The 18,867-nt window shown below is 55.1% G+C and overlaps 2 protein-coding genes across 3 annotated transcripts; one reads left to right on the forward strand and one right to left on the reverse strand.

Moving 5' to 3' along the window:
* The first annotated feature begins 419 nt into the window (after nucleotides 1-419).
* On the forward strand, nucleotides 420-11,339 carry HOOK2 (hook microtubule tethering protein 2). Its single transcript, XM_028521575.2, is given in 23 exon segments — nucleotides 420-1,234; nucleotides 1,758-1,843; nucleotides 1,914-1,986; nucleotides 2,851-2,901; nucleotides 2,989-3,121; nucleotides 3,204-3,271; nucleotides 3,631-3,693; nucleotides 4,009-4,089; nucleotides 4,185-4,345; nucleotides 4,427-4,567; nucleotides 5,450-5,651; nucleotides 5,984-6,094; nucleotides 6,195-6,282; nucleotides 6,876-6,905; nucleotides 6,908-6,944; nucleotides 7,628-7,765; nucleotides 7,851-7,941; nucleotides 8,141-8,175; nucleotides 10,071-10,156; nucleotides 10,237-10,340; nucleotides 10,491-10,601; nucleotides 10,670-10,734; nucleotides 10,813-11,339. Coding segments are annotated over 23 exon segments (2,157 nt in total). The 5' UTR covers nucleotides 420-1,189; the 3' UTR covers nucleotides 10,970-11,339.
* Nucleotides 11,340-12,968: 1,629 nt separating this feature from the next.
* BEST2 (bestrophin 2) lies at nucleotides 12,969-17,567 on the reverse strand. Of its 2 annotated transcripts, XM_028521690.2 has the most exons (9): nucleotides 16,985-17,566; nucleotides 16,771-16,865; nucleotides 15,754-15,987; nucleotides 15,464-15,618; nucleotides 15,063-15,140; nucleotides 14,748-14,900; nucleotides 14,570-14,650; nucleotides 14,219-14,373; nucleotides 12,969-13,795 (listed from the first exon to the last, which is right to left on the reverse strand). In XM_028521690.2, the coding sequence occupies exons 1-9, from the start codon at nucleotides 17,134-17,136 to the stop codon at nucleotides 13,378-13,380; spliced, it is 1,521 nt and encodes a 506-aa protein (XP_028377491.1). In that variant the 5' UTR covers nucleotides 17,137-17,566; the 3' UTR covers nucleotides 12,969-13,377. The 2 variants fall into 2 exon arrangements, with proteins under 2 accessions (XP_028377491.1, XP_035888328.1); XM_036032435.1 differs by lacking the exon at nucleotides 15,063-15,140 and having other exon boundaries at nucleotides 16,985-17,567.
* Between the last annotated feature and the right edge of the window lie 1,300 nt (nucleotides 17,568-18,867).

Consider the following 18,867-nt stretch of genomic DNA (forward strand, 5'->3'; position numbering starts at 1 on the left):
TTCTCCTAAATAAAACTGGATCCACGCGGGACCTCTGTATCCTTGCGTGTGAACAGGGAATCAAAACACCACTTGCCACCCAGAGTCCTGGGGAGATTTCAGACACCTGTTTATTTATTCCTTAAAAAAGGATTTATTTATTTTTAGAGAGAGGGGAAGGGAGGGAGAAAGAGAGGGAGAGAAACATTGATGGTGAAAGAGCGCCCGGACAGGGAGGACTGAACCCCCAAACCTAAGCATGTGCCCTGACCAGGAATCCAACCTGGGACCTTTTGCTTTGACGGTCGGCGCCCAATCAACAGAGCCACACCTGTCAGGGCAGCTACCTATATATTTGAATCGTGAAGCTCAGGGACTGTATACTGTAGGCACTCAATAAATGGTGACAGCAATTTTATTAACTGCTCTTGTTATTACTTTCCTTTGAGCGCCCCTCCCCCCGCGCGGTAGACTGCGTTCCTGCGGACTGAGCGCCCCCTGGTGGGCCCTGGGGAAAAGAGAGGCCTGGTCCGGGTTCTGAGCCCGAGGACTCCTGCTCCGGGCTTCAGGAGGGGAAGGCGCGGGAAAGCCCAAGTGGAGGACCGATCCAGGCTGGGCAAATGTGTCTGTCCATCACCCAGGACAAATGTCTGACTGAATAATCCAGCCTTCGACCTAAGACCTCACTCATGTCCCCTGTCTACCCGGGAGCAAGACTCCCAAGTCACCTCCACCAGGAAGATAGAGCCCATTAGGATCCCCCCTCCAAATTCAAAGGATGTGTAACGGCCTTTCCCTCCCTGGCGCAGATAAAGTGTCCGATTATAAAGGGATTAAACAGCAGAGTTTCTTTCAGCCTATACTACAGAGTGGGGTAGTTCCGGCTCACAAGATGAAGAATGATCCTGAGATCTTTGCTACTCTCCAAAAGAACCAGTGGAGGCAGGAAACGCAAAGGTGTCCCAGACTGCCCCCTGGCGGCAGGGCGGGCGCCCGAATGCTGCCCGGATCCAAAATGGCAGTACTGGAGGCCTGAGCGGGCGCCTGGAGAAGATCACGTGTCCAGGGCGGGGCCTGCGTTCAGGGGGCGGGGTGGGGCGGCGCTCTAGGCCGAGCGGGAGGTCGAGGTTGCGGGCGCTCGCTGGTGGCGGATCTGGTGGCGGCTGCAGTGGCGGGGCTCCGCGGCTGAGGTCGAATCGGATCGGGAGCCATGAGCATGGACAAGGCTGAGCTATGCGGGTCTCTGTTCACCTGGGTAGGTCGGGGGCGGGGCCAGGACAGGTGTGCGCTCGTTCTCTCCCGGGAGCCCTGGCCTGGGCTCGGTTCACCTTTCCATCCTGGGGCTGGGAGGAGGAAGCGGGGCTCATCGGTCTGCTGGGCCGTTGGACTCTGGCCTATGCACCCGCCTCTGTCACATAGAAGGTCTGCGTGGACAGAACAGGTGAGGTCCCGCCCCTTCGTGCCTGGTCACGTGGGACGATGACACAGGTGAACTGGCCTCGTGACTCATCGCCTGTGGGGACCAAGTGATTTGGTTCCGCCCTGGCCAGGTCGCGGGATGTTTGTAGGACAGAGGTGAAGTGGGGCCACGCCCCCTCTGGTCCCAGGTGAGCAGATGTCATTCTGCCAAGGACTTGGGGAGCAACAGGCCAGCTCCTGTCCAACCGTTCACATTCAATCCTGTGAGATTTCCGTTGACCATAACAGTCTTCAAAAGGACAGTGGTTCAGTGATCCCAGGCTCTGACGCTGCTTGTTGCGCTTTCCTCTTCCCCACAGTTGCAGATGTTCCACATCCCATCCCCCTGTACCAGTCCCCAGGACTTGAGCAGTGGCCTGGCCATAGCCTACGTGCTGAACCAGATGTGAGTGGAGCTGAGTGGGAGGGTCCCCCCAAAAGTCCCCTAGCAGCTCATCTCACCTTCTCGCCCCCAGAGACCCTTCCTGGTTCAATGAGGCCTGGCTCCAGCGCATCTCAGAGGACCCAGGTCCCAACTGGAGAAAGAAGGTGACAGGTGGACTTGACTGGGGAACAGAGTGGTGAAGAATAATCAGGGAAGGGTCAGCTAGACGTATTTCCTGGGTGATAGGCAGACCTGGTTAGGGAGAGGGACAGATGTCTGGTGATCAGCTGACTACTTATTTTTTCATTCATCTATTGAGCAGGCCTGGGCAAGCAGCAAGGAGTAACAGAAACCTGCATGCACAAACATAAATGTTGACTTCTGATGGGAACAAGTTGTATAGACAATAAAGCAGTCCATGAGTGACAACAACTGGGTTGGTGGATGGTTGCTCCAAATGGGCTGATCTTGATGTAAGATTTGAAGGAATGGTATCCCACGCTAGGAAACAGCAAATGCAAAGGCCCTGAGTTGGGAGTAAGCTTTGTGTGACTGAGTCAGAATGGAAAGCAAAGGAATGATATGTGAGGTCATCAGGGGCCTGGCAAGCTGGGGCAGGGAGGTGGATTCTATTTTAGGTGCTGTGTAAAGTCAAGAAAGGGTTTTAGCAGAGGAAAGGCACAACCTGGCTTGGGCTTAGAAAAGCTTCCCCTGACTGCTTGGAGAGGAATGGAGAGTGGAAGCTGAGGCAGGAAGCTGGTGCAGTAATCCAGGGGAGAGATGTTGAGGGCCAAATGGTGGTGGGGTTGTGGGGGCAGGTGGCGAGAAGTGATTGGGTTCTGGGAACATGTTAACAAGATGAGCAGGTGAGGGGACATGCAGACAGAGAATGGGGTGAAACAGGATAAGATGACCAGGAATTGGCAGGGGAGTTGGAAATAAAAGAATGGGGTAAATTCAGGATGAGGGCCACCTGGCCCTTTCTGGGGGCTCTGGGACCCTGGACACAATTCCTTGTCTCTCCTCAGGTTAGCAACCTGAAGATGATCTTACAGAGCCTGGTGGAGTACTCCCAGGGTGTGAGTAACTGTAAAGGGGTTTAGGGGGCTGTGCTGGGAGGAGGAGAAGTGTCTGTAAGCTCTTGACACTCTACCATGCCCCCTCAGGTCCTAGGACATCCCATTTTGGAGCAGCACCTCCCCGATGTGAGCCTCATTGGCCAGTTCTCAGACCCCAGGGAGCTTGGCAAGCTTCTTCAGCTGGTGCTGGGCTGTGCCATCAGTTGTGAGAAAAAGCAAGGTATGGGGGTTACAGGGTCATTAAGGGAAGACCTAAGGAAATCCTTCTCCCTAGGTCTTAGTTCTTTAACCTTAATCCCTAGAGCACATCCAGAGAATTATGACACTGGAGGAGTCAGTTCAGCATGTGGTGATGGAAGCCATCCAGGAGGTAGGTGGGGGTGCCCAATGTGGCAAGGAGCTGCAGCGCAGAGGCCATTGGGCACAAGATCTCCCCTGGTACAGTCTGGATTCTGCCTGGAACTCAGCTGGCCAGCTTTCCCTGTCTCGTGCCTGCCAGCTCCTCCCAGCTCTAAGTCACAGTCTAGCTCTGTGACAATCAAAAGACCAGGCTTCCCTGTGTGCTGGACACATGGCAGGGGGTGGGGGGCAGACTTCAGGCTAGGGATATAGGGGAGAAATGGCTTTGTGGACAGGCAGATGGAGAGGTTCTCGGGCTGGATCATGGAGGCCTTGAAGGCTGCCTTCAGAGGACCCAGCTTATCTCAGTGCCACCCCATGTCCCTCCAGTTCTTGACCAAAGACACCTCTGATACCTTGCCAGTGGAGACATATGGGAACTTTGACAGCCAGGTAAGAGTTGGGGGACCTGGTCAGGGTCTTGACCCCATTACTGATTCTCTGGGCTGCCTAACAGCAGGAGGGGCTTATCTTTAATTCTGAAAACCACCCTCATCTCTCAGGGTCCTAGCCTCTTTCCTTCTCAGTTACCTAGGGTTCCTGAATCACCTTCCTCCAGTATCCTGGAGTCCCAGCCTTCTCTTCTTAGATCTTGAGAGTTTCTTGGATTCTTCCTCTCTGCCTCTAGAGATCCCAGCCTCCTCCCCCAATCTCCTTCCCTGGATTCCTGAGTTCCCTGCCCCTCCTGACCCCCACCCCTCTCATCAGTCCCGCAGGTACTACTTCCTGAGTGAGGAGGCTGATGAGGGGGATGAGCTACGGCAGCGCTGTCTGGACCTGGAGCGGCAGGTGGGGCTGAGGTGGGGGGACCACTGGTGCTTCCAGGGTAGGGTTACCTGCAAAACCCCCACCCCACTCTAGCTCACTGCACCTCCTGCCCACAGCTGGTGCTCCTGTCAGAGGAGAAGCAGAGTCTGGCACAGGAGAATGCAGTGCTGCGGCAGCAGGTGGGCCAGCCAGAGGGTGAGGTTGCCACGGGCCTCACTGCCAAGAAGCTGCTGCTGCTACAGTCCCAGCTGGAGCAGCTGCAGGAAGAAAACTACAGGTGTGGGCAGCTGGGGCCAGGCAGGCCAGGGGGTTGTAGTGAGTGTGGTCCCCTCATGTGCCCACCCTCACACCCCCCCAGGCTGGAGAATGGCAGGGAAGACGATCATCTTCGATGCATGGAGCTGGAGCGAGAGGTCGCTGAGCTGCAGCAGCGGAACCAGGCACTGACTAGCCTGGCCCAGGAGGCGCAGACCCTGAAGGATGAGATGGATGAGCTGCGGTGAGTGGTGGGTCCTGTAATACCCTCTAGACTCCACAGTGCCATTTGAACTGCATGTACTACCTGGACTCTACTGTGTCCTCTGGCCCCCTGGATCCATGGTGTGTCCCCCAGGACCTCCCAAGTGTCCGCCTGTTATCCCACATTGTTCCATCCAGGCCTCATAGCATCCCTGTAGCCCCAGCAAGCCGAGAGCCCCCCCCCAGTTCTCCACAGACCCTGCTGCACCATTCTGCGTCTTATCATGTCCCAAGATCCCATGGTGTCCTCCGGGACCCAACAGTGCAATACTTTGCCATCTCTTGTAACCTCTACTGTGCCCCCCCCCCCATGACACGATTGTACCTTCTTATGACTCCACAGCACCCTGGTAACCCCAGGACGCTTGGTGCACCCCCACAGCACTCACCCCCTCGACTCACTGTGTTTTCTGTAACATCAAAGGACTCCCCTGTGACCCCATGGCACCTCTGTAATGTTAAAATTCAAGGACCCCATAATGCTCTGACCCAAAGCTCCCCCATAACCCCTCCACTGCCCTTGCACCCACAGTCCTCATGATTCGAGAGCATCTTTGGGGGCTGCTCGATCCCTCTGGGCCCCCATCATTCTCCCCGTATCCCTACAGCCTTCTCGTTCCCCACATCCCACATCAGAGCATCCCTGGTTATGATTCTGGCTAGCACTGACACTTAGGGCTCCCTTTTTGCTCCCTAATAACCCCAACAGCACCAGACGCAGGCTGACCCCTAACATTCAAGACCCACCATCTCTCTCAAATGCCCTCAGGCAGACATGACCCCTTCTGCCTTGAGGGCCTCACATCAGCTGAACCCTGACTTCAGACCCTAACCATCTCTCCTCACTTGCCCCCTCCCCCAGGCAGTCCTCGGAGCGTGCTGGGCAGCTGGAGGCCACACTGAGCAGCTGCCAGCGCCGACTGGGGGAGCTCAGAGAGCTGCGGCGGCAGGTGCGGCAGCTGGAGGAGCGCAACACAGGCCACGCAGAGCGCACACGGCAGCTAGAGGAGGAGCTGCGCAGGGCTGGCTCTCTGCGTGCCCAGCTGGAGGCTCAACGGAGGCAGGTGCGGCAATGGCTGTGGTGCCAGGGAGCCTGGGAGCCTGTGCCTGTATGTGAGCAGGGGGTGGAGGGGCCCCCATGGCTTGCTCCATTCCCTTTGGGGACTCTCCGGGTGGCACTGAGCCCCTCGGAGATGAGTGCTCCTGTTTATATATGTATACAAAGTCACACCCTAAGGCAGGCCAGATTCTCTCTAGGTTTTAGGCCACGCCCCTTCTCTTAAACTCTGCCCTCTAAGTTTTTGAGGCTGGGTCCTCTGGCCTCTCTCCTTTAACTTGAACCCAGTCCCTGCCCCTCCTTCCCACTTTGCGGTCCTCACACCTTCCCTCTGTTCAGGTTCAGGAACTGCAGGGCCAGTGGCAGGAGGAGGCCATGAAAGCTGAGAAATGGCTATTCGAGTGTCGCAATCTGGAGGAAAAGTATGAGTTGGTGACAAAGGAGAAGGAGGTGAGGGCTGAGGGTCCCACCACCCAAGCCCCGCCTTGCTCATCATGGGGTAGCCCACTCAAGTGGGCCTCAAGTGGTGTCTCAAACTCCTTCCCTCCAGCGCCTGATGGCCGAGCGGGACTCATTGCGGGAGGCCAATGAGGAGCTGCGTTGTGCCCAGCTGCAGCCTCGGGGACCCACCCAGGCTGGTGAGTTTGGGGCCCATCCAGGATCCTGGTGGTGTGTGTGGCCTGGGGGTGCCGTTAGGGTAGGCAGAAGAGGCAATGTCTCGGGCTTATTTAGGCCAGGAACAGAGTTAGGCCATGCTGGAGGGACACTACAGGGGAAAGGTTATGAGGGCCAACAGAAGGCAGAAGGACCTCCTGAGCTCCGGGCAGGGCCAAGCATCAGGACTTCTTATCAGGTGTGTGTGTGGGAGGGGGAGGGCGGTGGAGACTTGTGTCAGGCTTTTGGCCATACATGAGCCCTCAAAGATGACTCTGGGGCCCTGGCTGGTGTGGCTCAGTGGATTGAGCGCTGGCCTGGGAACTAAGGGGTTTCCAGTTTCAATTCCCAGTCAGTGCACATGCCTGAGTTGTAGGCCAGGTCCCCAGTTGGGGGTGAGGGGGAGACAACAACACACTGATGTTTCTCTCCCTCTCTTTATCCCTTCCTTCCCCTTTGTCTAAAGATAAATAAAAACTCTAAAAAAAAAAAAGATGATTCTTGGAAAAAGGACCCTAGGGATGGGAGCCTGGGCTGTGCAGCTACCTGAAAACTTTTCTTATCTCATATTCTCCAGATCCCTCATTGGATCCCACCTCACCAGCTGTGGAAACTTAGCAGCAGAGATGCTACCTGCGGAGCTCAGGTATTCTGGGGTCACTCAGAACTTGGGCCCCACCCTGGCCTCCCAGTGCCCACCTTCAGCCCTGCCACCCAGTGCAGGTTTCTATCAGAGCCCAGCCAGCTTGGCTCCATTCCCAAGTCCTAGGGGGGGGGTCCTAGGCCCACGCACTCATAATTCTGCTCTTACTTGTCTGGGCTGTGGCCCTGTTGGTGGCTTTCCTCTCCAGGTTCCATCCTCAGGGCACAAATTAGGCCCAATCCATCCAGCTCTACTAGCCACGAAAAGTCTTAGGCCCCAGCCCTGCCTAAATCAGACTCTGACCCCCAAGGAACAGCCCTGTCCTCCGTGTAGCTCCTGCTAGATTCAGTACCCTGTGCCCTGCCCAGATGGGCTCTCCCTCCCCAGCTCTTCCCATTCCTGTGTCTTAGCTTATGCCTAGCTTTTCTCAGCCCCTTCCCTAGTGTTTAAACCAGTTCCTGCGTCCTGACCCTTGCCTGGCTCCATCCTTAGGCCTACCTCATAGGCCCGCCCACTTGGGTTACCCAGAACTCAGCTCACTAAGCCTAGGCCCAAGTCCCCAGGACTAGTCTTACCCCACAGTCTGACTGGGCTCTTCTCTAGGGCTCTGTCCCTTTCCTAGTACCCTACGCAGGGTCTGAGGGGTGACTAGTCCCCAGCTCTGTTCAGCTCCCTCCGGTCTGCAGGGAGACGCTCCTGAGGCTTCAGCTGGAAAACAAGCGTCTGTGCCAGCAGGAGGCTGCCGACCGGGAGCGGCAGGAGGAGCTACAGCGCCACCTGGAGGAGGCCAACCGAGCGCGCCACGGGCTGGAGACACAGCACCGGTGAGGACAGTGGAGGGCAGCTGGGTGCCGGCGTGGAGACAGCCCGAGGGCGGCGCAGGCACTGAGCAGCCGTCCACCCCGGCAGGCTGAACCAGCAGCAGCTGTTAGAGCTGCGGGCCCAGGTGGAGGACCTACAGAAGGCACTGCAGGAGCAGGGGGGCAAGACCGAGGAGGACGTGAGTACCCACCTCCTTCCTGCCTGGCCCTGCCTCCTGACCCTCAGTAACCCTCTTTTCCTCTCCCCACTTGCTGCCTGGTGCCCTATACAGTCCCATCGTAAGTATCATGGCTCAGGGTGGACACTACTGCCCTCATCCCGGGAAAGGGTTGGGACCTCTGGACACCCACTCACCCCATGCCTGTTCTCTCTCCCAGTCCGTCCTGCTAAAGAGGAAGCTACAGGAACACCTGTGAGTCCCAGAGGGATGCATTCCTGGTGGTGGGGGAGGCTGGGGCAAAGGTGGGGGGGGGGTGCAGACTCATTCGTGCAAATACAGACTGAAGGTTTAGATCTAGGTCTTAAAGACCAAGGGAAGCAGTAAAGACTGTTTCCGGGAGCCATGGGAGAGACACAGGGGATTTCAGCAAGGTAATCTTACCTTGTTGAAAGTGATAGTAGCCTTTTACTTTTTACACTGTTAAAAAAGAAACTATGGTAGCCCTGGCTGGTGTGGCTCAGTAGATTGAGTGCTGGCCTGTGAACCAGAAGGTCGCTGGTTCAATTCCCAGTCAGAGCCCATGCCTGGGTTGCCCTCCATGTTCCCAGGTGGGGGCCTGTGAGAGGCAGCTGATTGATGTTTCTCCCAGACAATGATGTTTCTTTCCCTCTCTTTCTCCCTTCCCCCTTTCTCTAAAAAGTAAGTAAATAAAAATTTTTAAGATTTTATTTGTTTATTTTTAGAGGGGAAGGGAGGGAGATAGAGAGAGAGAGAGAGAGAAACATCAATGTGCGGTTGCTGGGGTTATGGCCTGCAACCCAGGCATGTACCCTGGCTGGGAATCGAACCTGGGACACTTTGGTTCCCAGTCCGTGCTCAATCCACTGAGCTACGCCAGCCAGGGCAGTAAATAAATCTTAAAAAAATAACTTTTAAATAGTGATCACATTTGTAGTTTAAAAACCAAAATGTGTACCTCCCTGAACCCCAGATTGGCTCAATTCCCACCCTACTCCACTGCATTCCTATTTGTTTTTTTATGGGAATCCCTCCAGAGTTTTTTTTTTCTTTTCAATTACAGTTTATGTTTAATATTAATTTGTATTAGTTTCAGGTGTACAGCATAATGGTTAGACAATTATTTACTTTACAAAGCTTTTCTCCTTCCAGCATTTTAAAACCAAATACAAATAAATATGAATGTAGGTTTTTATTTTCATCCTTTATTTACCCAAAAGGTAGTATAATAAGTGCTAGCCCGCACTTGCTTTTCCTACTTAAGATGACAGGGACATTTCTACAAATAGTCATTCTGTTTTATAAATATAGCAGCCTATGTTAACTGGGGGTCCGTGGGGAAACTAGGCCTTACTGGAAATGTTTTGGGTGGTTGTTTTCTCAGTTTTGGCCAATGATAGAATGTAGCTGAGGATGACCCAGAGCATAGAAAAAGCTATTTCCTTACAGAGGCTGGATACCTGGAAGCATTAGGGCTTAATTCCCCTGTAGAATTATTGTCCAGAAAGGCTAGCATTTTTTGTGAATATCATAATGTATTTAACCCATTCTTTCTAGGTATTTGCAATTCCAAACAAAGCAACGAAGTGTAACACCTTGCACACAAGTGAAACTATGCATTGTTTCACTTGTATGCAAGTGTATCACAAAAGTGTAATTGGTGGCTCCGAGGGCACATGCCTTGGTCATTTCAGTGGACATAGCTAGTAGATGTTATACTGTGTTTCGTGTTCAATGCACAATAATAGTGTCACCTATAGGGATGTTATCAAATCTTGTAGCCTGCATTTTCTTTTGTTGTAAGAAATTGGCATTCTAGAAAGATTGCTGGCTGCTGTGTGGAAGATGGTACTGAAGGGTTGAGAATAGAAAAGGCTGGCAAAGGGTAGTGGTGGCTGGATCAGCATGTGACCTCTGAAACAGCAGTGGATACATGGGGGGCTGGCCCAGGGGCCATCTGACTAGGAGGCTGGAGGGTTGTGGCTCTGGTGGTGGAGGAGGTGGAGGGGCCAGAGCACACAACCCCTGTGCTTGTGAGGCAGGCAGAGAGGTCTCTGTGGCCATGCAGGGGCACTTCTAGCCAGTGGGGAATGCCTTGGCAACCACTGCTGCTTGTCCCCTGCCCCCAGGCAGAAGCTGCATGAGGCGGATCTGGAGGAGCTGCAGCGGAAGCGCGAGTACATTGAGGAGCTGGAGCCACCTGCCGACAGCAACAGTGAGCGGGGTTTGGCAGTGAGATGAGTGGGGGGAGACCTGAGCTGGATGTGGAGCTGAGAGGCCACCTTGTTTCTATAGCAGCCAGGCGTATCGAAGAGCTTCAGGACAGCCTGCAGAAGAAGGATGCAGACTTGCGGGCCATGGAGGAGCGGTACCGTCGATATGTGGATAAGGCACGCACGGTGAGGATGCTGAGTGACCTTCTGCCCAGGCTGCTGCCTCATTGGGTCATGCCTCCCACCAGTTTGCACATCTCTGCTCCCCACCTCCACACCTATCATACCACGTCATGTCACAGACTTCTACTCCACGGCTACTTCCCCAACCCCTAGGTCATACAGACCTTGGAACCAAAGCAGCGGCCACCCAGAGGGGCGCTTCCAGAACTCCATACCTTGAGGACGCAGCTCCGGGAGCGGGAAGTCCGAATCCGGCACCTAGAGGTGGGTACCCTCATCCCCTCTCATAGCCCCCAGCACATCCAGGCCCTTGACTGTTGCCTCCTTGACAGATGGACTTTGAGAAGAGTCGAAGTCAGCGGGAGCAGGAAGAAAAGCTTCTCATCAGTGCCTGGTAATATGGTGAGTTTACTACCACCTGGGCTGGAGTGTTGGGGGCATCCCCTGGGCTCATCTGATGTCAACCACACCCCTCCCTGCAGGGCATGGCCTTACAGCAACGAGCAGGGGAAGAGCGGTCACCTGCCCATGCTCAGTCGTTCCTGGCCCAGCAGCGCCTGGCCACCAATGCTCGCCGTGGACCATTGGGACGCCAAGTATCTCTGAACATGCGCTCCACTGACAAGCACTGATGTACCTCAGGATCCTGCCGCCTGTCCAGCCAGTCAGGGCTTGATCCACCCTGGATTCTGCCTGGATTCCCCCAACTCCCCTGGGGCCTAGCATCATGCCAGGGTCAGCTGCTTGAGAGCCTTGAGGTCATGACCTGTGCCTTTTCCTCTCCCAAATGAGCCAAGGATACAGGACATGGTGAGAGGCAGGTATAGGGCTGTTCTTTTTAGCAATGTGATTCTTATCCTTAATATTCTCCCTGGGGTTAATGAGTTGCCAGGGTAGAAAGAGTGATTTTATATTTGAGAAGAAAAATAATAAAGACTTTAAATCTGTTCTGGCTAGACTCTAGTGAGGGGAAGATGGGCCAGGGATTCAAACCACTGCTTTAAGAAAGGCCTGGCTTGTGGTCTCACTAACATGTGAGTAAGTGATAGCACCCAGTGAGGGGTGAGAATCTCATCTGTGTTTGTGTAATTGTGCATGTGTGATGGGTTTTGAAGAAGCTTCAGACAAAAATCCCTGCCTTATGAAGAAGCTCTTATGTCCAATGAAGGGAGACGGACAGTGAAGGAAGTAGATAAAAGTTTGATGTGAGAAGTGCTATAGAGAAAATAAAGCAAGCAGAAGTGATGGGGTTGCAGGAGGTGGATTTGGGAGGTGGTGATTTTTTTTTTTTGAATTTTGATTAAAGTTTATTTGAGCCAGCCCTGACTGATGTGGCTCAGTGGATTGGGTGTCATCCCACAAACTGAAAGGTCACCGGTTTGACTCCCATTAAGGGCATATAATTGGGTTGTGCCCAAGCCCCTAATTGGGGGCGTGCGAGAGGCATCTGATGCATGTTTCTCTCACACATGGATGTTTTTCTCCCTCTCTTCCTCCCTTCCCCTCTCTAAAGATAAATAAAATATATTTTTGAAGTATTTGAACCAAATTGACAACATGCTGGAGAGTAAGATCTCAAATGCTTCTGGAGGTGGTGATTTTTCATAAAAGGCCAGCAACAAGAAGACCTTACCAAGGAAGTGACATAATTTAAATAGAGACCTGACAGAAGGGAGGAAGGGGCCACATAGATGTCTGGGGAAGAGCAATCCAGCCAGATGGAATAGCATGTGCAAAGGCCCTGAGATGAGACCTTGCTTGGTGGGTTAGAGGGGCAGTGTGGAGTCAGGAGAAGGGAGGAGACGAAGACAGGGAGACAGTTCAGGGCCTCCTGAGCTGTGTGGAAGACTCCAGTTTTTATTCTAAGTGAAGTAAGAGTCATGGAGGGTTCTAAACAAAGGAAGGGTGTTACCTGATTCAGGTGTTCATAGGCTCCCTTTGGCTGCTGTGGGCACGACTGGGGTGTTAAGACCAGAGCTGGGAGACAAGGACAGAAGTTACTAGTCCAGCTGGGTGGGTGCATGACACTGGGGGCTCTAGCCATGGTGGGGGCCCTAGAGGAAGGAGGAATGGCTGGAATCTGGATACAATTTGAAGACCAAGCCAATGGGATTTGCTGCTGGGTTGATGTGGAGGGGGTGAGAGAAAGAGAGGAGTTAATGACTCCAGGTTTGGGGCTCATTATTTGTAAGGACAAAGCCAACAAAGAGAGTCTGGGGAGCTGATAGGGAGCTGGTTCAGGGACACATTATGTCCCAGATGCCTGGAGACATGGAGAAGACAGTTGGATCTATGGGTCTAGAAATAGGGGAGGGGTCCTGTTTGGACTCCTAAAAACAGGAGTCATTGGCATTTGATTGAATTAAGACCAGGAACACTGAAAAGATAACAGAATTCAGGGATTTGGGGTAGAAAGGTTGCTTGCAGAACCATAAATCAAGGCTGACAAGAGGAAGCTGTGGTCCTGGGACTGTGACTAGTACATTGATAAATGGATAAAGTTGTATGCACTGATGGGGCCATTTCAGAGAGCAGAGTTTGGGAAGAAGTATCGGCATCAGGAGATGACCTGGACAGTTTCTCAGGTCTGACTTAGCACAATGCCTGGCAGGAAAAGTCAGGCTAACAACGTTTGAGTAGAAACCACTAACATTTTATTGAGCACCTATTAGGTACCAAACACTTTAAAGCTATCATTTCATTACCATCCTCACAACTCAAAGACGTAGGCACTCATATCCCATTTTAGGAAAACAATAAAGGCAGGACACACTGAGAGAAGCCTCTCAGGAAGTAGTGGGTGGGAAGTAGAACTGGTGGGAAGGATGAGCTGATCAGCAGCTGAAAGAATCCCCTGTCCTTAGTTCAGTGCCTGGCCCACAGGAGATGCAGGACAGGTGTGAAGGCAGGAGCACAGGTAGCAGGAACTGGTCAAAAACCAGCAGGTGAAATCCACAGGTGGCTTATGCAGACCCCCACTGCTGCCTGGATGAAGTGTGGGTCTTGGTTCCCTGTTCTTGGGGGTCCCGGGCCGATGGTCTCAGGCGAGACTCTCCTCCTCTTCACCAATGGGGCTGGGCAGCCAGGGCGGAGCCGGCCCCCGAGGCGCCGGCATGGGCACTGTGGTGAAGGGCTCAGCAGCAGGCCCCGGGGCTGGCGGCTCTGGCCCAGTGGAGGGCTCAAGGTCCAGCTCTCGAAGGCTGGAGTCCAGCATTAGGTCCCCGCAGCCGCACTCTGAGGCGGCGCCATCCAGGGCGCTCGTGCAGCTGGCGGCCATGGATGCCTCCGACACGCAGCTGTTCTTGCGGCGCAGCAAAGACAGTCGCCGGCCCAGCAGGCCTCCTGGGGCCATGCCCAGGCCTCCTGGCAGGAGGCGCTGCAAAAAGTCGACAGGCGCCTCGCCCAGCGGCACATCCACACCCTCTGGCCGCTGGAATTGCATGTCCTCCTTGGCCAACCTGTGGCACGAATAGCGGGTCAGCACTGCGACCTCGCCCCTCTCCTTGGTTGAAAGACCTGAGACGGAGGCCTGCTGCTTTTCCCAGCTCCATCCACACATTTGTCTCACCTACCCTAAAATAACTTGACCCCTCACCCGAGAGCCTGGCCTTATCCTTTGGCTCTGGTTCTGCTCAGACTTAGGACTCAAAGCCTTAGTTGTGGCATTGTACCGCCCCTGGCCAACTGTCCAGTCTTCACACACCTTAGCTCTTAGCTCTGACCCCAATTAGTGGCCTGGTCCCAGACCTTGACCCCAATCCCTATCCTCATAGACTTTAGCTCTTAGACCCAGGTCTTGAGTCGAGATCCCCCCTCAATCAGACGTTCCGACAGAGCCAGAAGCCCCGCCCCAAGAGGCCCCGCCCACCCCATTGGCTCACGTGATATCGAAGGTGGAGCCCTGGAAGGAGGGTTGCTGTCTCTGAAAGGCTGTGGCTGTGGTGTAGGGGGCTCGAGCCTCCGCGGTGTCCCAGTACAGGTCCTTTTCCAGCATGGCCAGGTCGTCGTACATCTCATCCACCGCCAGCATTGACACCTGCAGGCGCGGACAGCGGGCTAGGTGGGGAGGAGGGGTAGCAACGCGCAGACACCGTGGGGTGGACCCTTCAGGATGGGTATGAGTGTGATAACAAAGAGAGAAGGATGCTCAGAGGCCATGCCTGGGCAAGTCGTGGCATGCTTGGGGCTAGGGCCACTTGGGAAGCCAGGGGATGGTCACAACTGAGTTTCACCTGGAAGTTGCGGTCAATGAGAAAGTTGGTCTCAAAATCGTCGTCATCCTCTCCAAAGGGATTGATGAGCTGCTCTGCTACCTTAGCGGGCAGGAGGGAGATAAGCAGAGACCTGAGAACCCCTGCCCGCTCCACTCCTGGAGTCCCAGCCTGGTGGTGTTGGGGGGCGGGTACATACCTTAAGCCAGCCCGCATAGAAGAAGAACTGCAGCAGAGTGAAGACTGGCACAAACAGATCAAGATTGTGGTCTTTGTAACCCTGCGCAGGGTCTAGGAACTGGCGACCGATGAGGCAGGCCAGGAAGTAACTATACACTGCGATGGTCACCACCTGGGGGAGGGCAGCTGCCAAGTCAGGGCTCTCTGGGCCTCAGGGGTTGTGGAGAGACCAGGGCTAGGACAGGGAGTCACTGTGATGGGGTCTTAGCTGGCCCTCAGTTTCCCCTAGAGACCAGTGCACCCCACAATGGATCTAAATGGGGGGTGGGGTTACCTGGGTGTAGACAAGGGGTACGCTTATCCAGTCGTAGTGAAAGAGCATCGAACACTTGCCCCGAAACACAGTCAGCTCCTAGGGTGGATATGAGTTATGAGGGTATGAGGGGGATCCCCTCACAAGGGGGGATTAAGTGTGGGTACTTGGGACAGAGGTGACTGGCTGCCTGGTGGAAGGTGATGGCTTCTGAGAGCTCTGGGGAGATTATTTAGTGGTGACTGTATACCTGGGGTGGGGGACCCATTGAGATAGATGCACACCCGGGGGGCTGCTAGGTAAGGGTGTTTCCAATCAGCTTCGTGGGAGGCGCGAGGCGGGCCATCATCTGACACAATCCCAGGAGGGTGGGGTACAATTTCTTCCAGTATTTTGTATGAATGACCAGCTGGTGAGCTCACCTCAAGCAGCAGTTTAAGGGCACTGTTGTCGCGGATGCGGCCCTCACGCCTGGCCTGTGCCGCCAAGTTAGAGAACCAGACACAGGGCACCCAATACTTGTTGTAGGATGAGTTCAGGTTCTCAAACTTTTTGCGCTCTTCACGGGTCATAAACCCTGGAGGAGTGAGGTTGGGGGTCACTTGCCCACCTTCCCGTCCTTACAAGGTCACTCACCCTACCCTCCTCATGGCCCTGCCCCCCCTTTCCCCTCCTTGCACCCACCCTGCCCCGCTTCCAGCGGGGGCCTCACCAGCTTCCACCACGTGGTCTATGGTGGGGAACCGCTTGAAGACCGCGGTGCTGACAGAGCGCAGGATGAGCACTGCCGAGAGCCCTGCGTAGCGCATGAGCGTGCGCCGGTAGAGCCGGCCGCGCTCGTCTCGTCCGTGCACGGTGCCAGATACTACGCACATGAGGGCGTCGGGCAGCGGCATGCAGAGGTACTGATTCCACCAGCGGTGTACCACCAGGTTCACGTAGAAGCCTGCGCAGAGCCGGGAATGGGGAGCTCAGTGGGGACACTAGGGCTAGGGGTTCAGGGGCCCAGGTCGTGGAAGGAGGAGTGAAATAGGGTCTGCCTCAGTGACACAGGGCAGGTTGGTCACTCTGACCACGTGGGGCCACTTGGGCTGGGAACTTGGGGGTCTAACCCTGAGGTCAGAGTTGCTGGAGCAGTCTGGGTTACTCTGGCTACTGGGAAGTCACCTGGGATGCAGCACTGGGATTCCTGTATGGGAGCAGAGACATAGGGCCCTTGGGCAGATTTTCCCGGGTGCAGGGAGCCCCTGAGCCAGAGATGTGTGCAGGGATTGCATACAGGATCTATGCCAAGGGTTCTTGAGCAGGCTGATCATCCATGTGGGCAGAGAACAATGAGAAGGAGGCTGGGGGCCTGGACTTGTCAGAGAAATTCTTCTTAGGCTGGACTTGAGAGGATGGATTCATGCGAGGTCCCTGGAGGAGGTCCTGTCTCTGGAGCCCAGGATATGGGGGGGGGGCACTAGTAATCTTATACAGACACAGGTAGGAGTCCCTGAGATGCCCAGGAATAAACATATGGGTGACATGGTACTCTCCCAAAGGGGCACTGTAACCAGGTGATAGCCAAGGGGCCACACCTGGCATAGAGGATGCAGAAAGGGGGGCCAGTGGGGCTGGACTTGAGGGGGCTCTCAGAGGGGCAGGCATGGGGGGTCTCCCAAAGGAATGAATGGGTTTCTCCCGATGGAGGAGTGGGGAACTGGGAGCACGGCACGCTGGAACACACCGAGCACGAAGGAGACGGGGATGAGACTGGCATACTGGTCGCAGTAGATGACGAGCATCTCAAAGTAGCGCTTCTGCTCTTCAGTCAGCACGAAGCTGCAGGGAGGGGTGTGTGTCACAGGCGAGCCCACTCAGCTGCCAGTCTCTTCCGGCGCCCCACACCCTGGCCTCTTCCCAGCCCACTCTGCCCCTCACGCTCAGCCCGGCCGCCTCACCGATAGGCAGCACTCAGCACCATGTAGAGCCCGAGAAAACAGAGCAGCTCCCGCCACAGAAGTTTGTAGATGCTGCCGCGCCACAGCAGTAGCAGCTGTGAGAAGCCGCCGAACCGTGCGTTGGCCACACGGGCTGTGTAGGTGACAGTCATCGCGGTGCCGGCCGGTGGGACCAGAGAAGGTGAGGCCAGACCCGACCCCCACCTGTGACCTGCGAACAGAGGACCTGGAGGGAGGGGCTGCGGGCGGTGAGCAATGGTAGAGAGGAATGGGGTGACTCAGCTCAACATTCCCTCCCTGCCCAGCCACCTCCTCAGTCCAGCCTCCTCCCAGCCTTGCTCAGTCCCACCCCTAGCTGCCAGTCCTCCCCAAGCCTTCTCCCGTAGGCCACCCTCTTTTTGGACTCTTGCTTTCTACATCTTGTGCCTACCTCTTCAGCCCCTCTCACCAGCCCCAGCCGCCCAAACCCTTGAGTTAACCAAGGTGTCTTCGATCCCATCCCATCCACATTACCTGGGCTCCATCTGGAAACTCCCCTACACCCCAGTCACCATTGTCTCTATTTCTGGATTTTCAGGGCTCTGACTGCCCCCCTACACCATTCTTCTCCCTCATATCCCACCTCTGTGTCCCTCACTCCCCTAGCTCCCAGTCCCTGCCCTTCCTCCACTGCCACACTCTTTGGAAGCCCTACAAAGCCCTGTCAAGACTCCAGGCCCCCAGTTCCCCTCCCATACTCCCCCTGCCCCAGGCAGGCCCCCTCTCCTGCACAGCTGCCCCAGCCCATCCACCCTCCCCACTTCATTATTCCTCCCCTTCTCCTGAGTCCACCTTCATCTTCCCTCTGTTCGTTGTCCAGCCTTCTAAGCTCTCCACTCCGTACTCTGAGGATTCTGATGGATTCATGCCTGATTCCTGTCCACAGGTCCACCCGTCTTCAGAGTCTCCTATTCCCCTGGGCCTGGGCCCTTCTCACCTGATGGTGGGTGCAGGACACACGGGGACAGGGACAAGATAGGCAGGTGGCTTCAGCATCAGGTGGGGCCGAAGCCAGACCCTGGGGTGGGAAGGGGCTGAGGAATGGGAGTGGATGGTCCCTCCCTGGCCTTCTCCCCTGAGCTGCAGCCTCAGAACTTTGGAGAAGTCTAGCCAGTTTGTTACCTGGAGCAGGGGGAGAAATCCACCCAGGCCTCCCTTGCTCCTCCCCATCCCTCTTCCTGGCATTCACTGGCAGGTTCAAGGAATTCTAGAACTAGAGCTGGGGGAGGGGGCAGGGACCATGTCCTCCCTAGCCTTAGACACATGCGCACGGGAGCGCGTGCACGCGCGCGTGCACACACACACACACACACACACTCTGCTCAATGGGGCTGGTTCACTTCCCATTCACCTGTAATCATACACTGTCACAAAGATGTACTTAGAAACACACACCATACACCCAGGCACAGATTCAGCTTTCCTCAACACTGACACAACCATGGTGATCCAGAGGGCAGTAGGTTCTGTCACAGATAAAGTCACAAAAGTCACCTAGCTCTACCCCCTCCAACATTCAGGTATATGGCAGATGGACCCCATCCCAGCAAGGCTCCCAGCCACCAGCCACCCAGGAACACATGGGCAGCGGCCCAAGGCCCAGCATTCCCTCCTGATTACACCATGTAACAAAGACACATTCGAGATCACACAATCAGCTAAGTGCAGACCCCACCCAGAGCCCAGAAAGCCTGCACACATAGGTGCACACCATCCCACAGAGGGCAGTAGCATGAATTTATTCCTGACCTTCCCTGCACAAAGATACACCCATGGTCACACACCAGATGTGGGAATGCCTGCCCTCTATGCAACTGCACACACTCCTGGGGTCCCTCAGATCC

Source organism: Phyllostomus discolor, chromosome 8 (assembly GCF_004126475.2).
Source record: "Phyllostomus discolor isolate MPI-MPIP mPhyDis1 chromosome 8, mPhyDis1.pri.v3, whole genome shotgun sequence".
In the NCBI taxonomy this organism is placed as follows: Eukaryota; Metazoa; Chordata; class Mammalia; order Chiroptera; family Phyllostomidae; genus Phyllostomus; species Phyllostomus discolor.